This window comes from Arachis hypogaea, chromosome 18, assembly GCF_003086295.3.
Source record: "Arachis hypogaea cultivar Tifrunner chromosome 18, arahy.Tifrunner.gnm2.J5K5, whole genome shotgun sequence".
NCBI classification, from domain to species: domain Eukaryota; kingdom Viridiplantae; phylum Streptophyta; class Magnoliopsida; order Fabales; family Fabaceae; genus Arachis; species Arachis hypogaea.
Window position 1 is genome coordinate 18,427,045 of NC_092053.1, and position 23,971 is coordinate 18,451,015.

The following is a 23,971-nucleotide window of genomic DNA, read 5'->3' on the forward strand; positions in this document are numbered from 1 at the left end:
AACAATGAGAATATTGTTGTTACTCAAAATACTGCTATAGTACAGAAAAATAATGAGACTCCTCCTCAATCCCAACCCATACAACAACCTCAACAACCTCAAGAAGTATCATTAAGGAGATCCAACAGAGAAAGGAGAAAATTCATCTATGGTCTCAAACAAGTTTTCCATTAATGGTATCACAAGTTTAATCAAGTCATTACCTCATATAGTTTTGAGGTAAATATTATAGATAAATGTGTATACTGCAAGTTCAGTGGGAGTAAATGCATATTTTTGGTCTTACATGTTGATGACATTCTACTTGCCAGTAACGATATAGGCTTGTCACATGAAACTAAGAAATTTCTATCGAACAAATTCGAAATGAAAGATCTTAATGATGCCTCTTTTGTATTAGGAATCGAGATACGAAGAGATCGCTCTCAAGGTATTCTTGGATTATCACAAAAGAACTATATCAAAAAGATTTTAAGTAGATATGTCATAGAAAGTTGTAGACCAATGGACACACCCGTAACTAAAGGAGACAAGTTCAGTCTCAAGCAATGCTCCAAAATGATCTTGAGAAGACAGCAATGCATGATAAACTTTATGCATCAGCACTAGGAAATTTAATGTATGCTCAAGTCTACACACATCCCGATATATCATTTACAGTGGGAGTGTTAGGTAGATACTTGAGCAATCCGGGCATAGATCATTGAATATATGTTAAATGCATAATGCGTTATCTAAAGAGAACAAATGATTACATGCTTACTTATCGGAGATCAGAAAAAAATTTAGAGATCATTGGGTACTCTGATTCCGATTTCATGGCATATGGTTGCGAAACTTTGTCACTGAGCTTCGTATAATAGATGACATTGAAAGACCATTAAAGATATTTTATGACAATAAGTCAACAATACTATACTCCAACAACAATAAGAGCTTAACAAAATCGAAGCATATAGACATCAAGTTCTTAGTTGTCAAGGAAAAAGGTTAAGAAAAACAGATTTAGAACATATAGGAATAGAGTATATGCTAGCAGACCCATTACCAAGGGATTGACCCCTAAAGTCTTTCATGAGCACACTGCTCGGATGGGTGTCAATATTTGTGATGCCTTGGTTTTGTGGGAGTTTATTTTATGCTATATGTCCTATGACAGATATTGAATTATTTTCTGCAGAATTAAGTTGATGGTTTATTTCATGTTATGTGAAATATTCATTTTGCAATATTTGTTTTGTGTTTGATCTCAATAAAGTTTTAAAGTTGGACCAGTTGGAAATATACAAGCATGAGATCGCTTGGCATGTAATTTCCATATTACTCATCCAAATTTGATCTATGTCGTCAAGTATATTAGGATGGTGATTGTCGTGGTTCAGTCACGACATTAATGTGATAAAAGCTGCGATAGTTCCATATCTAATGTATGAGACAGACCAGATTGTTAAAGTAATAAGGGAAATAGCATTCAGATGCGCGCATAAAGTTTATAAGATGTGATTATGTCAAGAAAGAATATATGTATAGCCCAAGTGGGAGATATTTAGGAAATTATTTTAATTTCTAATTTGTTTGTGGGCAATACATATATTAATTATAATCACAAATTATGCTATTTCAAATTAAATGACTTATATAATGGTGATCTCACTTATTGTTATAAATGCTAAATTGAATAAGTCATAATTACTTTTGATTTGGAATTAAATGAGAATAAAACCAGAAATTATCTTTTGTTCTTTAGATAATTATCTTTTGGATTTTAGATATATTATCTTTTGGACTTTAGATACTATTTTATTTGGATTTTAGGGTTTAATGGGTGCCATGCTCAAATATAAATAGTGTCTTTAGAGTTTCGGTCCTCAATATACCAAAGCCGCCTTAGCAACTCTTTTCCCATCACAGAAGTTGCAATTCAGCCTCCTAGGAATACAGAAGGCTTTGGTTGAGGAAGATCGAAAGAATCACAAGATCCAGACTCTTCTAATCATGATTCATGTTTATGAATTCAGGTACGTTTTCGCATTCAAGTATTTTCTTTTTTAATGATTTAACATGAATAATCTTTGGGTTAAGAAATTTTGTAAAAATTCCAACATGTATATATATATATTTGTCTATTGATTCACTTTTTGTATTATGTTATTGTGAAGATGTAAAATAGTAAGGGAAGTTCTATGGTGCTTACCGTTAAAAATCAACATGGTATGTTGAACATATGTGTCTAAGAAAGAAGAGTGACACGTGAGATTTGATTTATTTGTATGTGTGTAAGCTACAAACGCTGTTTTGGTACCGTTCTTTTTATTGTAAAGCTAATTATTTATTAATATTTTGATTAACTTTTGGATAACAATATATTTTTTGAACTGGGCTGGACCAAAATTTTTTTGAACTTCTAACTTGGACTGGATAATAATAGTGAATGGTTTTTTAGACTCTTTTTGTCTTTTTTAAGTCTGGTTGAAAACGTTTTCCTACTCCAATGGGTAAAAATAAATTAACCAACCATGATATAGACATGTCTTACACAAATATAAATATATAATACGTATACTTTCTAGCTTTCGTAATTTGAATGAATATTTTACTGAAGAGTAAATAATATATTATTTTTTATATAAAATTATTAAAACTTAAAATTTGAATGAACTATAATAAAGAATATTAAATATTATTATTATTATTATTAAGTTTTAATAAAGAATATTAAATATTATTATTATTATTATTATTATTATTATTATTATTATTATCGCAAACATTAATATACTTTTTTAAACTAATTTAATACGTATTAAGTTTGTCTCGAAATACATATCATCTAACTTATAAAGAAGATATGTGTATACCTATATAGTTTTTATTGTAAATGAGATAAGTAGTATTACATAAATTAATAAATATCTCTTAAATAATATATTTTCATAAATAAAACATATAATTTATTTATTTAAAAAATTATAATTATACTTTTTTTTTATTTTTTTAAGTGTTCTTAATTACCTGATTGTTGTTATAATAAAAATATGAAAAATAATATATTGTTTACTCTTCAGTAAAATATTCATTCAAATTACGAAAGCTAGAAAGTATATGTATTATATTTATATATATATATTTTTTTGGACTGGGATCCAGGCCAACAACCAACCCAGATCCAAAACAGGACAACCTCAACTAGAATCAAACCCAAACAACAAACCCACATCCCAACCCGGTCCTATTCCTTATGATTCCTCAAGGCCATCAGCTATTACAATTGATTTCCCATTTTCCAACCCGCAACTGAAAGCAACATTACCTAATACCAAAATGTAAGGGTATATGAACAAAATATACAAAGAGGAACTATATACATGAAGCTGCTCTAGTAAAAGAACCGAGATAGGAAATTGCTGTGCTGAAATGCAAGAAGAACAACAGGAAAATGTGAGGCCGCCCTGTACGCAGAGCATCAAAACTGGAGGAGAAGAAGGAGGAAATTATAACTGCACATTTCAAACAAAGAGGCTAACCGCGCATGCAACAGAGACAACCTCCCCAATCTACCAATTTCATAGTCTGAAAACCCTAGATCAAGGTCAATGGCCACCTATGCAGACTTGTGCATCAATACAGCAACCCACCTGACCTCCTCTGCCTCAATTAGAAGCTCTGCCTCTGGTATTCATACAGTATCATGGAACGAGTTGTCCTCCACAGCAACCTAATTAGTGCTCGTCACCTCTCAATTCGCTCCTGAACTGATTAGCAATCTGGAGATAGCAAGCTGATCCCCTCGGAGAATGTTCCTGATGGACAGTGGCCTATGCATGATCCAATTCTGGCTGAGGGTGCCGTGACCTGTGAGCTTCGCCACTTCATGCGCTAATGAGTTCGCTTCTCTAGGCACCCAGGTAAAGCCACAGTTTGGAATGCCTCTTACTAAATGTAATATGTCCTGTAGAATAACTTGAATTTCTACAATTGTTGCATGTAATTTTAGTGCCTGAATAAGCATCTGATTGTCTGATTCTATGATAACTTTTTGCATTTGAAAATTACGTGACAAAATTAAGGCTGCTCTAACTGCTAATGCCTCCGCAGCTAATGGTGAAGTGGCAACTATTGAGGAGTTAATTCCTGAGAGAAGGGTACCATTATGGTCTCTGAACACTGCTGCAGTTGCTCCCGTAGAACTAGCTTTATCAAAAGCTGCATCCACATTGCATTTGATCCAACCCACCAGTGGCGGTCTCCAGGTAACTCTGCCGCCTGTTCTTGTAGCAATAGTTGAACTCTTTACTGGTTCCTCTGCCATTTCTGCACATTCTAGCTCCATTAATTTAGCTTTACGAATCACCATAATAGGATTAGGAGTAGACTTCTGATATATCGCTTGGTTTCTTGCTTTCCACACTTCCCACACTAGAAAACCAACCATACTGCTGCAATGATCATAATCATTCCCTGTGTTTAATCTCATTTTTTCTAGAATATCCAACAACCACTTCCCAAAAGAAAAAACTGTTAGGGCCGTAGGGCAACATTGAATTTGGGCTCCAAACCAAGCTGCCCTTGTCCAAGGGCATAGCAGCAGAGCATGCTCAGTGGTCTCTGGTTCCTGCAAACAAATAGTACATATAGGAGTGTTAGTTATTCTTTTATTAAAAAGATTTTCAAAAACAGGTAAAATGTTATGCGAAGCTCGCCATAGAAAGGTTCTGATTTTCTGAGGAACTCTTAATTTCCAAATCTGTTGCCACAAAAACTTTAAATCTTCACTGGAAGATGGGTTATTAGTATAGCCGAAGCTCTTTTCATTCCTAGCAACATAATATCCCGTCTTGATAGTGTAATTGCCATCCATTCTAAAAGGCCAGCTGAACCTATCCTCCCTTCCAAAAAGACTTACCGGAGTTCTAATGATTTTATCAACCGAAGCTCCATCAAAATACTTCTTTAATTTATTCAAATTCCACCCCTCTCCCTCAACAATCAGATCCTTGACAAACCTAACATCAAGATTTCTAATCACAGGATTCTTATCCATATTCATTATCCACTTATCTTCCAAGATTCTCACTCTCTCTCCATTCCCTATTAACCATCTTCCATTTCTCAAAAGAAAGTCCCTGCCGTATACAATACTTTTCCACATCCATGAAGCCGCCCTTCCTACTGTAGCATCCTTAAAATCCTCATTAGGAAAGTAAATAGCTTTTAGTACCTGAACCCAAATTGCTTTAGGATTTTCCAACATTCTCCACGCTTGTTTTGCCAAATGTGCTATATTCTGACTATATAAATCCTTAAACCCAATACCTCCATCCTTTTTACTGACACAGACCTTATCCCAACTCTTCCAATGGACACCTCTTTCCTTACCTGAAGACGCCCACCAAAATTTGGCTATTCTCTTACTTAGGCGATCATAAAATCCTTTAGGAAAAAGAACCACATTCATAGTATAGGCAGGTATTGCTTGAACAATTGATTTGATGAGGACCTCCTTCTCAGCTTGATTAAGGAGTTTTTGTTTCCAACCTCCTAACTTATCCACCACTCTGTCCTCAATCCACCTTAGAGCCTTATTCTTTGATCTTCCCCAGTGAGCCGGAAGCCCAAGATACTTACCCGGTTTATCCCAAGCTGACAAATCCAATATCTCTTCTATTTCAACTCTATTCCTAATGGAGATCAGGTTCCCAAACGTGATTCCCGACTTGTCCAAATTGATTCTCTGTCCTGAGGCTTCAGTGTAAATGTTCAAAATATTAACAAGTTGGTATATTTCCTCCTCACTATCTTTTGAGAAAATTATACAATCATCTGCAAAAAGGAGGTGTGAGATAGCTGGAGCAGTAGAGGCGATTTTAACTCTTGAAATTCTGCCTTCTTCTTTAGCCTTATCCATCAGGATGGTGAAAACCTCGGCCGCTAAGATAAACAAGTACGGCGATAAAGGATCTCCCTGCTGAAGTCCCCTCTGCGGCTCAATGGTCGTTGATAGAAGTCCATTTATCTTAATCTTATAACTAACTTGGCTCACACACTTCATCAACATCTTAATCCAATGCGAGTTAAACCCAAAAGCCCTTAGAGTAGCTTCTAAAAACGACCACTCCATCCTATCATAAGCTTTATTCATATCAATCTTAATAGCTAAGTTCTTGGAAGCTTTCGCCCCTTTTCTATTCAAATCATGGAACATTTCCTGTACTATTACCAAGTTATCTTGAATTAGGCGGCCTCCCACAAAAGCACTCTGAATGGGTGAAATGATATTATCTATTATTCTCCTAAGTCTACCAACCAACACCCTAGAGATAACCTTATAAATAAAGTTACAACAACTAATCGGCCTAAGTTGATTTAGAGTTTCCGGGTGGTTAGTCTTAGGGACTAAAACTATAAAAGTTTCCCCAAAGCTGCTCGGTATATCTCCGTCATGAAAGAAGCTCTTAACAACATCACAAACCTCTTTACCAACAACTGACCAGTATTTTTAAAAGAAGAGACCATTCAGACCATCTGGTCCCGACGCCTTAAGACTCCCTAAACTAAAAGTAGCCTCTTTAATTTCCTGATCAGTAACCTCCTCCATGAGCTCCCCATTCATATCCTCAGTCACTCTGACAGGAACATGGCTTATGCAAGCAGTCATATCTAGATTCTCTATAGCCGTAAAAAGATTTTGAAAGTGAGCAGCTGCTAGCTTGAGAATCTCCCTTTCCCCACACACCCAATTTCCTATAGGATCCTTTAATCTCTCTATCCTATTTCTATCTCTTCTTTGAATGGTAGAAGCATGGAAGAAGGAAGTATTCTTGTCCCCGAAATTCAGCCATTTCACCATCGACCTCTGACCCCAATATTTCTCCTCTTGTCTCCATAATCTGGTGATCTCCAATTTAAGCCTGTAGATCTCCTGTTGCTGAGTCTCTGTAAAATCCTCTTCCTGCAGCTGTTTGAGGCGAAGCCTTAAACTTTCTATTTCCACATCAGCCCTCTTAAAGCTAGTTCTACTCCATTTGGTTAATTCCTTCTTGCAATTCTGCATTCTTCGATTCAGATTTTCCCAGTGATCAGAACCAGTATAGCCAGAACTGCTCCATCCTCTCCTTATAACAGCGTCACAGTCAGCATGGTCCACCCAAAAGGCCTCAAACTTAAAACTTTTAATCCTTCTACCTCTAGGTTTAACATCAAGAACTAGAGGAGCATGATCCGAGCTAATAGGCGGTAAGGCTGAGAGCGTGGCATGTTGGAAGGCTCTTCTCCATTCCCAATTGACGAGAACCCTATCAAGTCTTTCCTTAGTAACACAACCATTCCTTGGATTACTAAACCAGGTGTATTTCATCCCTTGAAGTTCCATATCCAAGAGAGCATTCTTATGTACAAAATTTCTGAAAGATTGTATCTGACAACTTGGCTTAGGATGCAAACCCACCTTCTCATCTTGGGAAATAACATCATTAAAGTCTCCGATCAACACTGTTGGCTGTGCTAGACTGTCATTTACAAAAGTTAAATCCTTCCATAACTCCTTCCTTTTCTTGTAGTCTGGATGACCATAAACAAAAATAGCCTCCCAATCCTTGTCATTGCCACTGCTAACTTTAGTTTTAATAAAATTATCACACCAAGCATAAACATGAATATTTACATTACTCTTCCAAAAAATACAAAGTCCCCCGGAAAGCCCCCGGGATTCTACACAAAACATGTTATCAAACCCTAACTTTCTCCTAATTCTATCACAACTTAGTTTAGTAGCTTTGGTTTCCATAAGGAACAAAAGGGACGGCCTGCGAGATTTACAAATACTTTTTAATTCATGCACTGTCGAAGGGGCCGCCATTCCTCGACAGTTCCAGCTGACGACAATCATGGCTGGTTGTGGGGCATGTTAAGGCCCGCCTCCTCAGCCATGTCTGTCCCAGCAACATACTTGTACTTCTTACCTGGTTGTTGCATACAAATTTCCATAGTTTCCTTCATTTCCTCTTCATTGTTCACAATGATGCGTACATCCCTTTTCCTTTTGAGGTTTAAATGCACTCCTAAGTTATAAGCCAGCTCCAAAGCCCGCTTGTAATCAATCCTCTGGTGAGGCTTTGCCATCCCATCGTGATCCACATCTGGCTGATCCCCTGCTAGTTCAACAAAATACTTCTCATCATTCTCCATCCTCTGAATCATGGTCCTGGTAGCTGCAGTACCAATTCCTTTCAATTTTGGTTTTTCCCAATAACTCCACAGCTGATTTGCATTAAGACTTTTTGAATCTGTCCCCCTCACTGTTTGCTCCAGCATTTCTTTATTGAGTTGTTGGTTTTGCTGAGACTCCTTCCAGCCAAAAAGCTTTTTCAGCTCTTGCCTGATTGTTAAACATTTGTTAATGTCCCTCCCCACTTCATTTACCTGCAATTTTCCTGTTCTGATCTCAGATACCATCAGCCCAGCTGGCTCGAGCTCATTGTATGTTGTTCCCATACCAAAAGGTTCCGACTCCTTTTTTCATTTGGCTTGTACGTGGTCCTGATCCCCATCATCATATTGCCTTGCATCCCAACTATCCTCTTCTGCCACATGAACCTTTTCCTTCCCTTTCACCATCCTGTTGATAAAGGTAGCTGGCCTCTCACCAAATCTTGAATGTTTGTCTTCAGAAATAACACGCCTGGATGAAAGATTTTGTGAGTCTTCGTCAATCTGCTCCCTTGATCCCTGACTCTCCTTATCATGGATTCTTTGCTGCTCCAGGTAAGGCTTAAAGGTTCTTTGAGAGCCCCTGCCTGGTCTATTCCCCGAAAAGCTATCATCTGCCCATGTCTCCTTCATAGTCTCGATTCTCACACGCTAACTTTTCATCCGTCAATTCCCTGATTCCATCTTCTCGTTGCTCTGTATCTCTGGCTGATATGACCTTGGCTCTGTTGACCCCCAGTCCCGGAGCATACCTTGGCTTCGTAGAATCCCAACATGCCGTTGCCATTGGACTTGTACATTCCCTCTTATTATGACCAAGGACTCCACAATTTAGGCAATAGCTGTCCTGAATCCTTTCGTACTTGAGATCAACCCATATATCATGAAAATTGTCTCTTGCTAGCCAAAAATCAGTAGGTAAAGGTTTAGTGACATTTAAAGTTACCTTCACCCTCAAAAAGGTTCTTTAAAGGATGTTATTCCATCTTGGGTTTTCCGTTTCCATCACGACACCCAGTCTCTTACCAATAGTCTCAGCTGTTTTCACCGTTAAGAAATGGAGTGGAAGCCCATGAATTTGAACCCATAGCTCCATGTAATTGTGATCAACATCATATACTGACTGTCTTCCATTCCATATCTGCAGGTTGAGAAGATTTCCTCTGATGCTCCATGGTCCTCCTTTACAAATCTGGATACCCTTGTTTTTATCCCTAAAGCTGATTAGAACTTTGTTTCTGCCAACATCAGAGATGACTACACCATCAGGATTCCCCCAGATTCCCAGCAATGCTGCTTTACAAGTCTTAAAATTAACTTCTTTGTCAGAGATAATTTTACCCACCATATTCAGATTATCTTCAATAAAACTATGATCGTATTCTGGGTTGAGACGAATTACTGCACCCTCAATACACTGATCATCCTCGTGAGCCATAGCTAGATAGTGGAGTAAGTAAAACGAGAAAAGGCGTAGAAAATGATAGAGGTACTAGAAGCCACTCTTTATGAGAGGAAAGTCTCTTTGAGAGAGATAAGGCGGTCGTCACCGCATCTATATCATGGTTGATTAATTTGTTTTTATCCATTAGAGTAGGAAAACGTTTTCAACCAGACTTCAAAAAGAGTCTAAAAAACCATTAACTATTGTTATCCAGTCCAAGTTAGAAATTCAAAAAAATTTGGTCCAGCCCAGTTCCAAAAATATATTGTTATCCAAAAGTTAATCAAAATATTAATAAATAATTAGCTTTACAATAAAAAGAATGGTACCAAAACAGCGTTTGTAGCTTACACACATACAAACAAATCAAATTCCACGTGTCACTCTTCTTTCTTAGACACATATGTTCAACATGCTATGTTGATTTTATTGGTAAACACCATAGAACTTCCCAAATAGTAATTAACACGAAATTGGTTAAGATGTGAAGTTTTCAATATCTAAATCAAGATCTTTGAATCCAAATTTTAAGAGTAAGACAAAAATTATTTTTTTTTCAAGAGACTAAAAAGACCAATTCAAAAGTTCCAATCCTCTTAAGATCAAAATAAAAATGTCTCAATAGTCAATCCTATATATATTCTATGGGGTTAATTATGATTCCGGTGGTTATCAAAATTATAAAATTTTAATAATACTTAAAACGTATAGTTAGAATTAAGGTCATATTTTTTTATTATTTAAAATATTTAACTGGATCATATTTAATATTTTTTAATTTTAAAAAACTGCTAAATAATAAAAAAATATGTAAAATAGTGCAAATATTATTATTATTTTTGTATTATTTAAGGTTCACTTTACAATAGAATCACTGCACGGCTGCATTCAATAATTAGGGGCGCGCTACACATTCATGTAACCAGGTTGGCCCAATCCCAAATAGAGTTACGCGCATTAATGAGACTGAAAAAGCGTGCCCGCTCATTATGAAAAAATGTTACTTCTTCCTCAGTTCTTCTTCTTCTTCTTCTTCTTCTTCTTCTTCTTCTTCTTCTTCTTCTTCTTCTTCTTCTTCTTCTTCTTCTTTGCCTTCCTCTTCGCATTCCTCCTCCTCCTCTTTCTCCTCTTTTTTCGCGTTCCTTTTTCTTCACGTGTTTTCTCCTTATCGTCATTTTTTTGTTGTTGTTGCTGCTGTATTTTTTTTGTCTTTTCCTCCTTCTCTCTCTAGTGAAGAAGTAGTAGAAGGTGAGGAAGAAGACTTTTGAATAGTGCAGAATGAACCGAACAGAGTACTCATGGTGAACCGAACACAGTACTCATGGTGAACCGAACATAGTACTCATGGTGAAACAATTGTATAGTACTGAGTGAACAAAACATAATCCATTATATAAAATCAAATTCAAACAGCTTTCTGCAGAATGAACCGAACACAGTACTCATGGTGAACAGAATACAATACTCATGGTGAACTGAACACAATACTCATGGTGAAACAGTTGTATAGTACTGGGTGAACGAAACATAATCCATTATATAAAATCAAATTCAAACAGCTTTCTGCAGAATGAACCAAACACAGTATTCATGGTGAATCGAACACAGTACTCATGGTAAACTGAACATAGTACTTATGGTGAAACAATTGTATAGTACTGAGTGAACGAAACATAATCCATTATATAAAATCAAATTCAAATAACTCTGCCTACAAATCAAAATCACAAAGGCCACCGAACCGAACAATGTTCATGTGGTGAATAAATGGTGATAGACTTTCAATCAACAAGAATAGTATTTCAATATCTATGTTGATTTTATCGGTAAGCACCATAGAACTTCCCAAATAGTAATTAACACGAAATTGGTTAAGATGTGAAGTTTTCAATATCTAAATCAAGATCTTTGAATCCAAATTTTAAGAGTAAGACAAAAATTATTTTTTTTCAAGAGACTAAAAAGACCAATTCAAAGGTCCCAATCCTCTGAAGATCAAAATAAAAATGTGTCAATAGTCAATCCTATATATATTCTATGGGGTTAATTATGATTCCGGTGGTTATCAAAATTATAAAATTTTAATAATACTTAAAACGTATAGTTAGAATTAAGGTCATATTTTTTTATTATTTAAAATATTTAACTGGATCATATTTAATATTTTTTAATTTTAGAAAACTGCTAAATAATGAAAAAATATGTAAAATAGTGCAAATATTATTATTATTTTTGGTAAACTTAAATTTAATTTTTTTTGAAGCTGTTAAAACTTTTTAGTACCTGATATATGATTATCAATACGTCAACAATTACTAGTCAAATCTTTAATTAAGGAAAATCAAGTATTATTTATAAAATAAATCAATTATAATATGAAATAACAAGTGTGCCAAAGAAAAAATGAAAGAGATAAACTATCAATACTGTCAAACAAAGTAAAACAAAATCCTAATAAGTACATGTGCTATTTGGAATTCTCTTTAACCTTCGTTTACCTTCTCTCTCTACTAGATACTTCGGTGCATTGCAAAATTTACAAGCGATGAGGTCTAAATCCCCTTGTAATACAGCATACAATCATTTGAGTAACAATCAATTTTTACCGAATTTAGAACTAATTTCGAAGCTAGCTTCTTTGTCTCATAATGGCTCTAGGGGATGCTAGTAGTTCTAGTTTGTACTAATTCATTACAAAGGGTGGGCCACTTATCAAAATACTTTTGGGTATGATTTAACTCAAACTTAATACTCATAATTCTAACACAGACAGACAATTTCGAGTGAATGCACCTATCAAACAACGGTTATGCTGCAGATTCTAACAAATTATAAAATCTTGCATGCAGGTTTTCCATTAACATTAACACTGATTGTATCAAATATAATCTCGTTGTATCTCTCTTGGTTACCTTCCCAATTCACCTCTTCCAAGTTCACTTCTCTAACCACCTTAACCCTTCTTGATCGACCCTCAAACCTATTGAAATTTGATGTAGACCAATTGATTCCCTACTCATCAATATTTTTGTATTCAATCCTTGAACCTATTACAATAAAAGTGAAAGGTTATATCCGAAGGTCCTAACCATTTAGTCATCCGACATTTATAGCACGAACAGCTAGATATTTCTTGAGACCTAAACGGTTTCATGTTGAAGACATACGTAACAAACTAATTAACCCCATCAAAGAACTCAGGTTTTAACCCCTGTTAACCATTATTCCTATCATACATCCACAAACAATGAATTAGAATTATTTTTCCACAAACAACCTAGAATTCAACTAACAATACAACTTATTAATTTTTTAGAAACTCTGGCAGAGTTTCCTCTATAATTAGAATCCTCCTCCAAATGTCATTTTTATTTTTCACAAACCAAACACGTCTTTAAATAATTTTAACCATAGTTGTTTAAATTTGACCAAAAAATTGCTGAACCGGACCCTGCACCGGTCCCATCCAAGGCTATGAACGTTTAAGGTATGGAATTGATACGAACTAGTCAAACCAAAAGCGAACCTGTAACACCCTAACTTTTAGCATCTCATTGTCGTACTAAAAGTCTGAGCGTTATTTACCTTTATTCCTTTAATTATATACTACGTTTATTTAATATTAAGCCTTCGCGAGTACGAACCGAAAGTTTAATTAAGAAAATGGAAAGGTTTTACTTTTAATCACTTAATCACAAAGATTTATATATTCACATAGCATTATATACATAGACTTATATCAAGATTCTCAAATACAAGTCCTATCCCCTCTAAAAACTAAAAACAATAAACGGTGAGGGGAAAATAAAATCTAAGAACTTAACTCGTGAGTATAATCTTCTATGCTCCTGAAATTCTGCACTAAACCTTCGCACTTGTAGCTGAAAGGGGTGGAAATAAGGGGTAAGAACTGGGGAGTTCTTAGTAGGGTCGGGGTTAGAAGCTAAGTTCATTATCCAAATTTGAAACTCATATTTTCCTTATAAAAATTTCACGCAAAATGACATTTCATATATTTCACCGCTTACTAAGAAACTATTTTAACAAAAGCTTATCGCTGGTCCTTCCAATCACGACCTTTAGCCCAAATCAAATCTGTAACACCCTAACTACCAAAGCTCACGCTTCCGGCTGCGCAACTCTGATAGCTCGGACATTACAACGACACTTATAATATTTAATACTAAAATATGAGCCTGTTTAAAACTTTAAACCGCAATACCGCTCGCAAAGATACTTTCATCCGATAACATACATCCATAGATACCATACAACTTACAACAACTCATAAAGAGTACCTCCATATATATACATAAATATAAATAAATAATATTACAAGCAATAACCAATACAATTCCTATCCCTCTTACAGAATATATCATGGTAAAGGCGAGGGTTCAATAAACCATAACTAAAACAATACAGAGCATCTCAACAACAACTAAAAAAACTCTTCGTGACTTCTACGCCCATATCCTGAAAGGGGAAAAATGTAGGGGGGGGTGAGAACATCATCCTCGAAAGGGTTCTCAGTAGAGGGTTTTTGGGAATTACTGTAATAGGATACGTGAAGATAAACCGTACCAGTGATTAATAACCATCTTATACCTATTTTCAGAAACAACGGTTTACAATAAATAGAAGTCTGAAATCTTTTCTGAAAGAGGAATAATTAAATTCTCAAAAACTCAAAAGCCTTTCAAAACGGTTTATCTATGCTGAACCGAAATAGCCTTTCATATTTTATTCCAAACCAGAAACACAAAACCGAAATCAACCATCGGTTCATCTCATTTCAACCACGACCCTAGGCCCCAAACAGTCCTACCATCAACCAATCACCACAGTCCAACAGAGTCCCAGTAGCAAACACAAATAGGAAGATGCAAGCACAAACAAACAGTTATTTACAAGTAGAACAATTAGCAATTATTCACATAGGCAAACCAAGTATAATATGCACACCCAAACAATGTCACATAGATGCATATGATGCATGCTTGTCCCTAGTGGCTGATGATATCATCTGTCGGTTACGAAGCCAACCCGACGTGTCCGGTAACTAACCCGGACACAGTCTCTCTGTTGCGTATTATTATCATTAGAGGGTATCTGTGCCCTGTCGCCATTAGAGGGTATCTGCGCCCTCTCGCCATTAGAGGGTATCTGCGCCCTGTCGCCATTAGAGGGTATCGGTGCCCTGTCACCCTTACAACCAGAGAGAAAACACAAGCATACTCACATACAATATTCATTTCAGCCATCCGGCTTAAATTCACAATTCATTCAATTGCATATGTGCATTTGTACTCAACCATGGATCACCATCCATCTCAGCCATCCGGCTCACGGTTCAATTCAAAACCAGCCAAATTATCAATAAATACAGCCCTTCGGCTTAAATTCATAATTCATAATCAGCCATACAGCTCACCACTCATTCGGCAATCAGCCATAGTTCAATAGCATACACAGCCATTCCGGCTCATAACAAAACAGCACTTCCACCATCCAACATCAAATTCATAAAACCGGCATTTAAGCCATAAATCACTTTTTCTCAAATCGCTTCACTTTGAAATCAAGTTTTAACTCTTTTCAGCCTTGGCTTCAGAAATCTCATTTCTCAAATCATCTCAGGCTCATAAGCCAAATTTACTCAAAGTGAGTTCCCTTTTTAAAACAAAGCCACTCTCGGCATTCTCTTTCCAAAACTTCCAAAACCATGGCAAGTTAAGGATTTATTTCAAAGTATTCAAAATCACCCATACAATAATGGGATTTTATAACAAGAGTTTCTCGGCAGAGTCCCAAGTCTTTAGGGGAGAATAACATAACTTATTTCGCCAAGTTCATTTAAATTCATTAAAAACCTTGGCTTCCTGATTTGAGTAATAAAATAGGATCTAAGCCAAACTGAGTCACGTAATCATTTACTTCTTGCAAAGCCGTTTCCTTTACTTAGGCAAAACCAACTTCAACCCCCATGATAAATTCTAAAGCATTTCAACTGTTCAAAATTGCCTTAGTCTTGCAAGAATTCAGAATTCAAAAAGTACTTAAAACCTTTCTCAAAACATTTCAAAATGAAATTTGTCAATAAACATTCAGGTTCTTTCAAAATCATTAAAACTTCTTTAATTGAAACCCCAAGTCAAATTCAAAGGCATAAACCCTTTTCACATTCAAACAGCTTTAAAACACAAGTTTCATCTAAATAACTTTCTCCTGAAAGAGATACAATGCCTTTCTTAAGAAGCAAGACTAAATCACAATTTCCTCTTTAATAATTCATTTCGAAAGCATGAATCATCCTTTTCTCGATAATTCAAAATAAAATTGTAGAAGTCTTTAACTCATCATTTGCCCGACAACATTTCAATAAGGACTCGGATTTTATAGAAATTTCGGCAGCACCTCCCCTAAAACTTGGACTTTGCCACCCGGTTCGGGTCCCAACTAAACCGTTTCTCATTCCTTTTTAACAGCTCAAAACCAGAAATCAATTCAGAGCAAGTTAAATCCAACAGTCGCCTCAGTGGCATATCTCAAGAAAACCATTTCAAAATCAACTCAATATCAACCGATTTAACTCATTTCCAAAGCTTTAAAGAAACGGTTCAGTAACAAATCATTTATCCAAGATCAAGTCAATTAAAATAAACCAGGCTGAATTCAAAAGTGCATTCGACTTTTCACATCATCAAATAATTGACTCAAATCAAATCAATCCTCAATGATTAAACTCAGATTTCAAATCTTTAAAGAATCACTTCAAAATATTATATTTCACAAAGCCGCACAACAATTCAGCCAAACAAACATCCATAATCATTCGACTCAATCAAATAATACATAAGGCAGATACAATCACTAAATACACCATATCTCATATCAGTATCCATATGTAATAATTCCAATAATAAACTATAGTTTTCGGAAAGCGCCCCTACCTCAAATGCAATCTAACTACGCGACATAAACTCATTCTCTTTCGGTTCACATTCCGCGGCAGCTGCATACACAGTTCCATTTACTTTCACAACAATAGGAACTGCTCTTATCCCAACCATGCGATTACCAAAACTCGACCTTAGCACGTTGATGAGCGGATACTTTATATGCTTTTTGGTATTGTTTTTAGTATGTTTTTAGTAGAATCTAGTTACTTTTAGGGATGTTTTCATTAGTTTTTATGTTAAATTCACATTTCTGGATTTTACTATGAGTTTGTATGTTTTTCTATGATTTCAGGTATTTTCTGGCTGAAATTGAGGGACTTGAGCAAAAATCAGATTCAGAGGTTGAAGAAGGACTGCTGATGCTGTTGGATTCTGACCTCCCTACACTCAAAATAGATTTTCTGGAGCTACAGAACTCAAAATGGCACGCTTCCAATTGCGTTGGAAAGTAGACATCCAGGGCTTTCTAGAAATATATAATAGTCTATACTTTGCCCAAGGTTAGACGACGTAAACTGGCGTTCAACGCCAGCTCTATGCCCAATTCTGGCGTCCAGCGCCAGAAACAAGTTGCAAAGTGGAGTTCAACGCCCAAAATGGCAAAAAAGCTGGCGTTCAACTCCAAGAATGACCTCTCCACGTGTAGACTTCAAGCTCAGCCCAAGCACACACCAAATGGGCCCCGGAAGTGGATTTATGCATCAATTACATACTTCTGTAAACCCTAGTAGCTAGTTTATTATAAATAGGACTTTTTACTATTGTATCTTATGATCTTTGAACATCTTTGGATCATCTTTGGAAGATCCTGGATTGTATTTGGATCCTGTGATCACGTTTTAGGGGGCTGGCCATTCGGCCATGCCTGGACCTTTCACTTATGTATTTTCAACAGTAGAGTTTCTACACTCTATAGATTAAGGTGTGGAGCTCTGCTGTTCCTCAAAGATTAATGCAAAGTACTACTATTTTCTATTCAATTCAACTTATTCCGCTTCTAAGATATTCATTCGCACTTCAACTTGAATGTGATGAACGTGACAATCATCATCATTCCCTATGAACGCGTGCCTGACAACCACTTCCGTTCTACCTTAGATTGAATGAATATCTCTTGGATCTCTTAATCAGAATCTTCGTGGTATAAGCTAGATTGATGGCGGCATTCATGAGAGTCCGGAAAGTCTAAACCTTGTCAGTGGTATTCCGAGTAGGACTCTGGGATTGAATGACTGTGACGAACTTCAAACTCGCGAGTGCTGGGCGTAGTGACAGACGCAAAAGGATATTAAATTCTATTCCAGTATGATCGAGAACCTCCAAGATGATTAGCCATGCAGTGACAGCGCATCGGACCATTTTCACAGACAGGAATAGGATGCAGCCATCGACAAGGGTGATGCCTCCAGACGATTAGCCGTGCTGTGACAGAGCATTTGGACCATTTTCCCGAGAGGATTAAAAGTAGCCATTGACAACGGTGACATCCTTACATAAAGCCAGCCATGGAAAGGAGTAGGATTGATTGGATGAAGGCAGCAGGAAAGCAGAGGTTCAGAGGAACGAAAGCATCTCTATGCGCTTATATGAAATTCTCACCAATGATTTACATAAGTATTTCTATCCTTCTTTTATTATTTAATTTCGAAAACTCCATAATTATTTTATATCCGCCTGACTGAGATTTACAAGGTGACCATAGCTTGCTTCATACCAACAATCTCCGTGGGATCGACCCTTACTCACGTAAGGTTTATTACTTGGACGACCCAGTGCACTTGCTGGTTAGTTGTATCGAAGTTGTGACAAAGTATGAATTAAGATTGGAGCACCAAGTTTTTGGAGCCATTACTGATGACAAGTCATCTTAGCCTAGTTTCACTAGCCTTTTTCTTTGTTTTTATTAGATTTTATGCACTTTCTTGCATTCTAAGTAAGTAATTTGGAATGGAAATGCATGGTTTCTTTGAATCAAACAACCACCATTTAATTGATGCTAAATCATGAGGTTTAAGCTAAATTTAATTGATTTTTAATGATTTATAAACCTTGTGAATTTGGTGATACTTTGATTGGTTGTTTTGATTACTTGTAGGTGAAGAAAAGAAAAAAAATAAGAAAAGCTTAGCCTAAGGAGCATGATCTAAGCAAAGAAAGAAAGCGTGGCACAAGAAAAGGAAGCGTGGCTTAAGGAAGGAAAAGCGTGGGTGAAGTCAAGAAACAAGGGCACAAAGCTCTTGCCAAGAGCTTTAAAGCTCTTGCAAAGAGCTTTCCTTCAAAGAATCAAGAGCCAAGCTCTTGGCAAAGAGCTTTGAAGCTCTTGCCAAAGAGCTTTATCAAGAACACATGAAGAAGGAACCAAGAGCCAAGCTCTTGGCAAAGAGCTTTTTCGTACATGCCATGGAGAAAATCAAGAAGGAAAAGCTCACTAATGCACTCACCAAGACTTGAACCCATGCCAAGAGGAGGGGGGCCAGCGCTACTTCACAAGGAAAAACAAGCCAAAATTGGCTTGTTCTCACTCACCAAGGTTCGAACCAAGTCCCTCAAGGAAGCAAGGCCTTGTGCGCCACTCATTTGCCAAGGAAAATTAGCTTGTTTTCCTTCACCAAGGATTGAACCGGGCACCTCAAGGAAGCAAGACTTTGGGGGCTTCTCTTGTGCCAAGAAAATTAGCTCCACAAGTGCTCCACCCAAGATTTGAACCAAGGACCTCAAGGACAAGTAAAGCTCTTGCCAAGAGCTTTCAAGCTCTTGCAAAGAGCTTTGTTCTCTTGTCACAAGGAACCGTTCGCAACACATTGGAAGGAAAGGGAACCAAAGCTCTTGGCCAAAGCTCCTGCCAAGAGCCGAACTCTTCCCTGGGAGGTGCACCATGGGCCAAAAATTCATCTAAAATCCAAATTAATTCATTTCTTCACCAAATTTTAGAGCCCATCCAAATTCTTAGATCCAAATTAGGAAGTGTATAAATATGAGCTAGTTTGATGTAATTAGGACCTTTTTCACACTTTGAGATTTTACTTTAAATTTTCATTTTGAGCTTTTATTTTGAATTTTAGATCTTAGAGAATTGGGAAGGAGAATTGATCTCTCTTCTTTCTTGTTCTTGCTTGAGCACTTTTTATTCTCTTGCTTTTGATCTTGGGTGTAGAATTGAAGAACTTCTGTTTCAATCTCACCTTGAGATCTCTTGTTTACATTTTCTGCATAATTGAATTTCAAATTCTGTTTCCTGCTTCCAACTTTCTACTTCTTCTGCAATTCACTTTTCTTTATTTCTTTTGCAATTGTTCTTGTTGGATCAAGGAAGGATTTGAGATCTAGACTTGTTATCTAGTCTCTTCCACCCTGAGATCTTCAACCTCTTTTACTTTGCTGCAAATTAAGCATTGCTTTCTCTGTTTTTAAATTCTAAAAGCATTTTACTCTTCTGTTTAAGATCTACTTCACTGTAATTCAATTTTCTCTTTTATTGTTTAATGCAATTTACTTGCTCTTGTTTAAATTCTGCAATCCCAACTCCCAATCCCTTTTACAATTCAAGCAATTTACATTTCTTGCACTTTAAGATTCAGTCATTTACATTTCTTGCAATCTAAGTTTCTGCAATTTAATTTACTTGCACTTTAAGATTCAGCTCCTTTACTTTCCTGCTCTTTAATTTACTGCAATTTCCCCTTCCCCTTTTACATTTCATGCAATTTAGTTTCTGCAAAGCACAAACCACTCAACCAATACTTGATTCGCTTGACTAAATCAACCACTAAACTAAAATTGCTCAATCCTTCAATCCCTGTGGGATCGACCTCACTCATGTGAGTTATTATTACTTGATGCGACCCGGTACACTTGCCGGTGAGTTTTGTGTTGGATCGTTTTCCACACATCAAGTTTTTGGTGCCGTTGCCGGGGATTGAATTAGATTGACAATGATTAAGTGAAGTGGAGATCTAGATCAAGCACTTTTTATTTTTTTCGGTTTTCTTTAAGGTTTGACTAACACGCTTTTTCTTTTCTGTTTCTTTAATTTTTTTTACTAACCCACTAACTGTTTGAATTTTTGCCTGAGCTAACTGAAACTTCACTTTAGCAATAGAGTGAAGTTTTCTTGGTATTCTCTGGCTTTGTGTGATTTCCATGCTTGTGCTTATTGAATATACGAGAGAAGCATTTTCTTCCATTAATCGTTCAAGCCTATCAACTATTTGATACATTGTGTCAGCTAAACCTTCTAACCACATTTTGGACGTGAATGTATTCAATCCTCATTTGGACTATTTGTGATTATGCAGATCATGGAGAAGAACCCAACGAATCCCAGTCAGCATGGGAGTAATGTCCCCACCTTAGATGATAATGCAACCCATAACTTGAAGCACCCACTCGTCACCATGAATGATGTTGCTCAATGGTTTGAAGCTTTCCCGCAAGGAAACATCATCAGATGGGAAGAACTAATGAGTGAACTCCTAGCCAAGCTGAACCCACCTCAGGGAATTGTTAAACCAGAGGCAGAAGTGCAACCATTCACACAAGAGAAGGAGATTGAAGGTGTCCGTGCAGTCATGAACCAAAACAAGCAGATGCATCAGCAGACTCTACAACACCTAGATATGATGGTCAGAAAAATTAATGAGCTGCGAACTGCTGTAATACATGCACACAACCTAACTCAAAACTCATACGGTTGGAATCAACCTGAACAAGGTTTTGGAGCAATTAACCATGAGCAATAAAGTTATGAACAATCACACTCTCCAAGCAGTACCTCTAGCATGCTCCAACACAGGTCTCAGAATGATGTGTACAACCTACCCTGGAGAACTCATTCCAACTGGAGGGGGGTTGAAAACCAAAATCAAAGACCAAGGGACTTCAACTGCAACAACCCCAACCTCAAAAACCAGCATAAAAACCACCCCCACAACAACAACCATCACGCACCACCCCAATGCACACATTTCCAACCCATCCTACCTCACAACTCGCCCAAAATGACTCTCATCAGCCATCACAGTTAACACAACCACGACCAATTCCAAACTTTCAAAGACTCTATGTTCTAGAAACGATGATGGAGAGATTCGTGAAAGCTCAAGAGATGGCAATAATAAAACAAGAAGAAGCAAGGAAAAATCAAGAAATGATTAGCAAAAACCAAGAAGCCTCACTTAGAAAAATTGAGAAGCAAATGGAACAACTGGCTAAGCACCTTGCAGAAACGAACGAGCGGATGGCAAATAGGTCTCTCAGGACCACTGAAGATGACCCAAAGAACAGCGAAAAAGCTGCTAGGTTGAAAAAAGGGAAAGCAGTCATGGAGGAAAGTGAGAAAGCTACGGGAAAGGAATCAATCATCCAAGAAAAGCATCACAGAAAGAGTTCACAAGAAGAAACAGAGGAAAGGAAGCCCATAGTGAGAGGAAGAAACCAAAGGCAACCGAACTTTCAACTTCCATGATCAACAGCACAGAGAATGTCAAGCTAGTGACAATAAAAGAGCGCTTGTTGGGAGGCAACCCAACCTGAGGTAACTTTCTTTTCATAGCTATTTTAATAAAAAAGTTAATTAGTTTTATCTATATTGCAAGAAGCTAAGTTTGGTGTTGCACACCAAAACAATCTAGGGGAGAATGAAGGATTCTAAGTTTGGTGTTCCACCAAAATCCCATCATAAAATATGTTCTCGCCTTCTGCATAATGCTAGCTTCAAGCACTTAGATGGACTAGTTAACTATTTTGTTGTTTCCTAGTTTTCAGTTTTATTGCTTTTGAAAAAAAAAAAGGAGTTTCACACATGGTTAATCTGATGCATGAGAACCATTGGCAAGGTACTAAGTTTGGTGTTTCGACACCAAAGTAAGTTCAAAGGCCCACAAATAAATCATGCATGCTAACCATTTTTCAAGTGCTTGGGGAACAAACAACTTTCAATATCACTGTAGAGCACCATACAAACTTTTGGAAAGATTAAGCATAATCAATCAAAGAGATGAAAGAATGTGAAGACCAGTAATGATGATGATGATGAGGAGGACAGTAAGTAAATTCCAAAAGATTGTGTTGTTCAATGATTATTTTTCCTTAGACACTGCTACGATTGAAAGTGATATAATACCCCTGCCTGTCTGCATAATATAGTTGTTCTGTAATTCAATAATTAAGATTTCTTGATTATTCACAACACTACACTTTTCAAACTTGCATGCACTCAAGATTTCAAAAAAAAAGGGCACCACATGATAGTTCTTTGAAAAGAAGGATTGAGGAATTAAACAATTTTAAGGCAAGCAAAAGATCAGGAGAAGTGGTGGTTCTAGTTGTATGATTATGCATTGAGGTTGCATGCTTATGAAAACTTGCATGGGAGCTCATAGGCAGAACATAGAGTTCAAAGAAGTATTGTGGAGATATTCAAACATTTATTGATCCAAGAAGCAGCAAACAAAAGAAAAATAAAGAAGATATAAAAACAAAGAGAACATGGCCCAAGGCTCTGAGCATCAATTACTAGGCAGAAAAGAAGAAAGAAACAAGAACTCAAAGAGTTATTATCCTAGTAAATGCTTGTGGTCGAATTGTGTCAAAGAGAGAGGCTTGAGCAAGTAAATCCTAAGGGGTGCTTCAACACCTAATACCTTAAAACCAACTGGTTTAGGAGTATTGATTGAAAGCTTATCTAAAGAGCCGCTTTGAGACATGACACTTAGAGTCAAAGCCGAAAACACAAATCATAAGCTGCTTCAAGGTGATTACCTATAGAGAGATCTCCATGATATCATTTGGATGAAACTTCTAAGACCTAGGACTTCCAAGATGTAGGGACTAGTAAGCACTGGAGCCCTTGCATGAGCACATAATTTAGAGTTCACCCCACTGCCACTTAATCACTTCACTCACAGGAAATTATAAGTTATTCTTCAATCCATCCTGATGGAAAGAACTTTTGAGCATGATTATCTTCTTGCTTAGGGATAAGCAAGTTTTAAGTTTGGTGTTGTGATGACAAGTCATCTTAGCCTAGTTTCACTAGCCTTTTTCTTTGTTTTTATTAGATTTTATGCACTTTCTTGCATTCTAAGTAAGTAATTTGGAATGGAAATGCATGGTTTCTTTGAATCAAACAACTACCATTTAATTGATACTAAATCATGAGGTTTAAGCTAAATTTAATTTATTTTTAATGATTTATAAACCTTGTAAATTCGGTGATACTTTGATTGGTTGTTTTGATTACTTGTAGGTGAAGAAAAGAAAAAAAATAAGAAAAGCGTAGCCTAAGGAGCATGATCTAAGCAAAGAAAGAAAGCGTGGCACAAGAAAAGGAAGCGTGGCTTAAGGAAGGAAAAGCGTGGGT

The 23,971-nt window shown here is 36.6% G+C and overlaps 1 protein-coding gene across 1 annotated transcript; it reads right to left on the reverse strand.

Moving 5' to 3' along the window:
• Window positions 1–6,496: 6,496 nt before the first annotated feature.
• On the reverse strand, window positions 6,497–7,855 carry LOC140181275 (uncharacterized). The gene has a single exon (XM_072224806.1). The coding sequence runs from the start codon at window positions 7,853–7,855 to the stop codon at window positions 6,497–6,499; it is 1,359 nt and encodes a 452-aa protein (XP_072080907.1).
• Window positions 7,856–23,971: the final 16,116 nt, after the last annotated feature.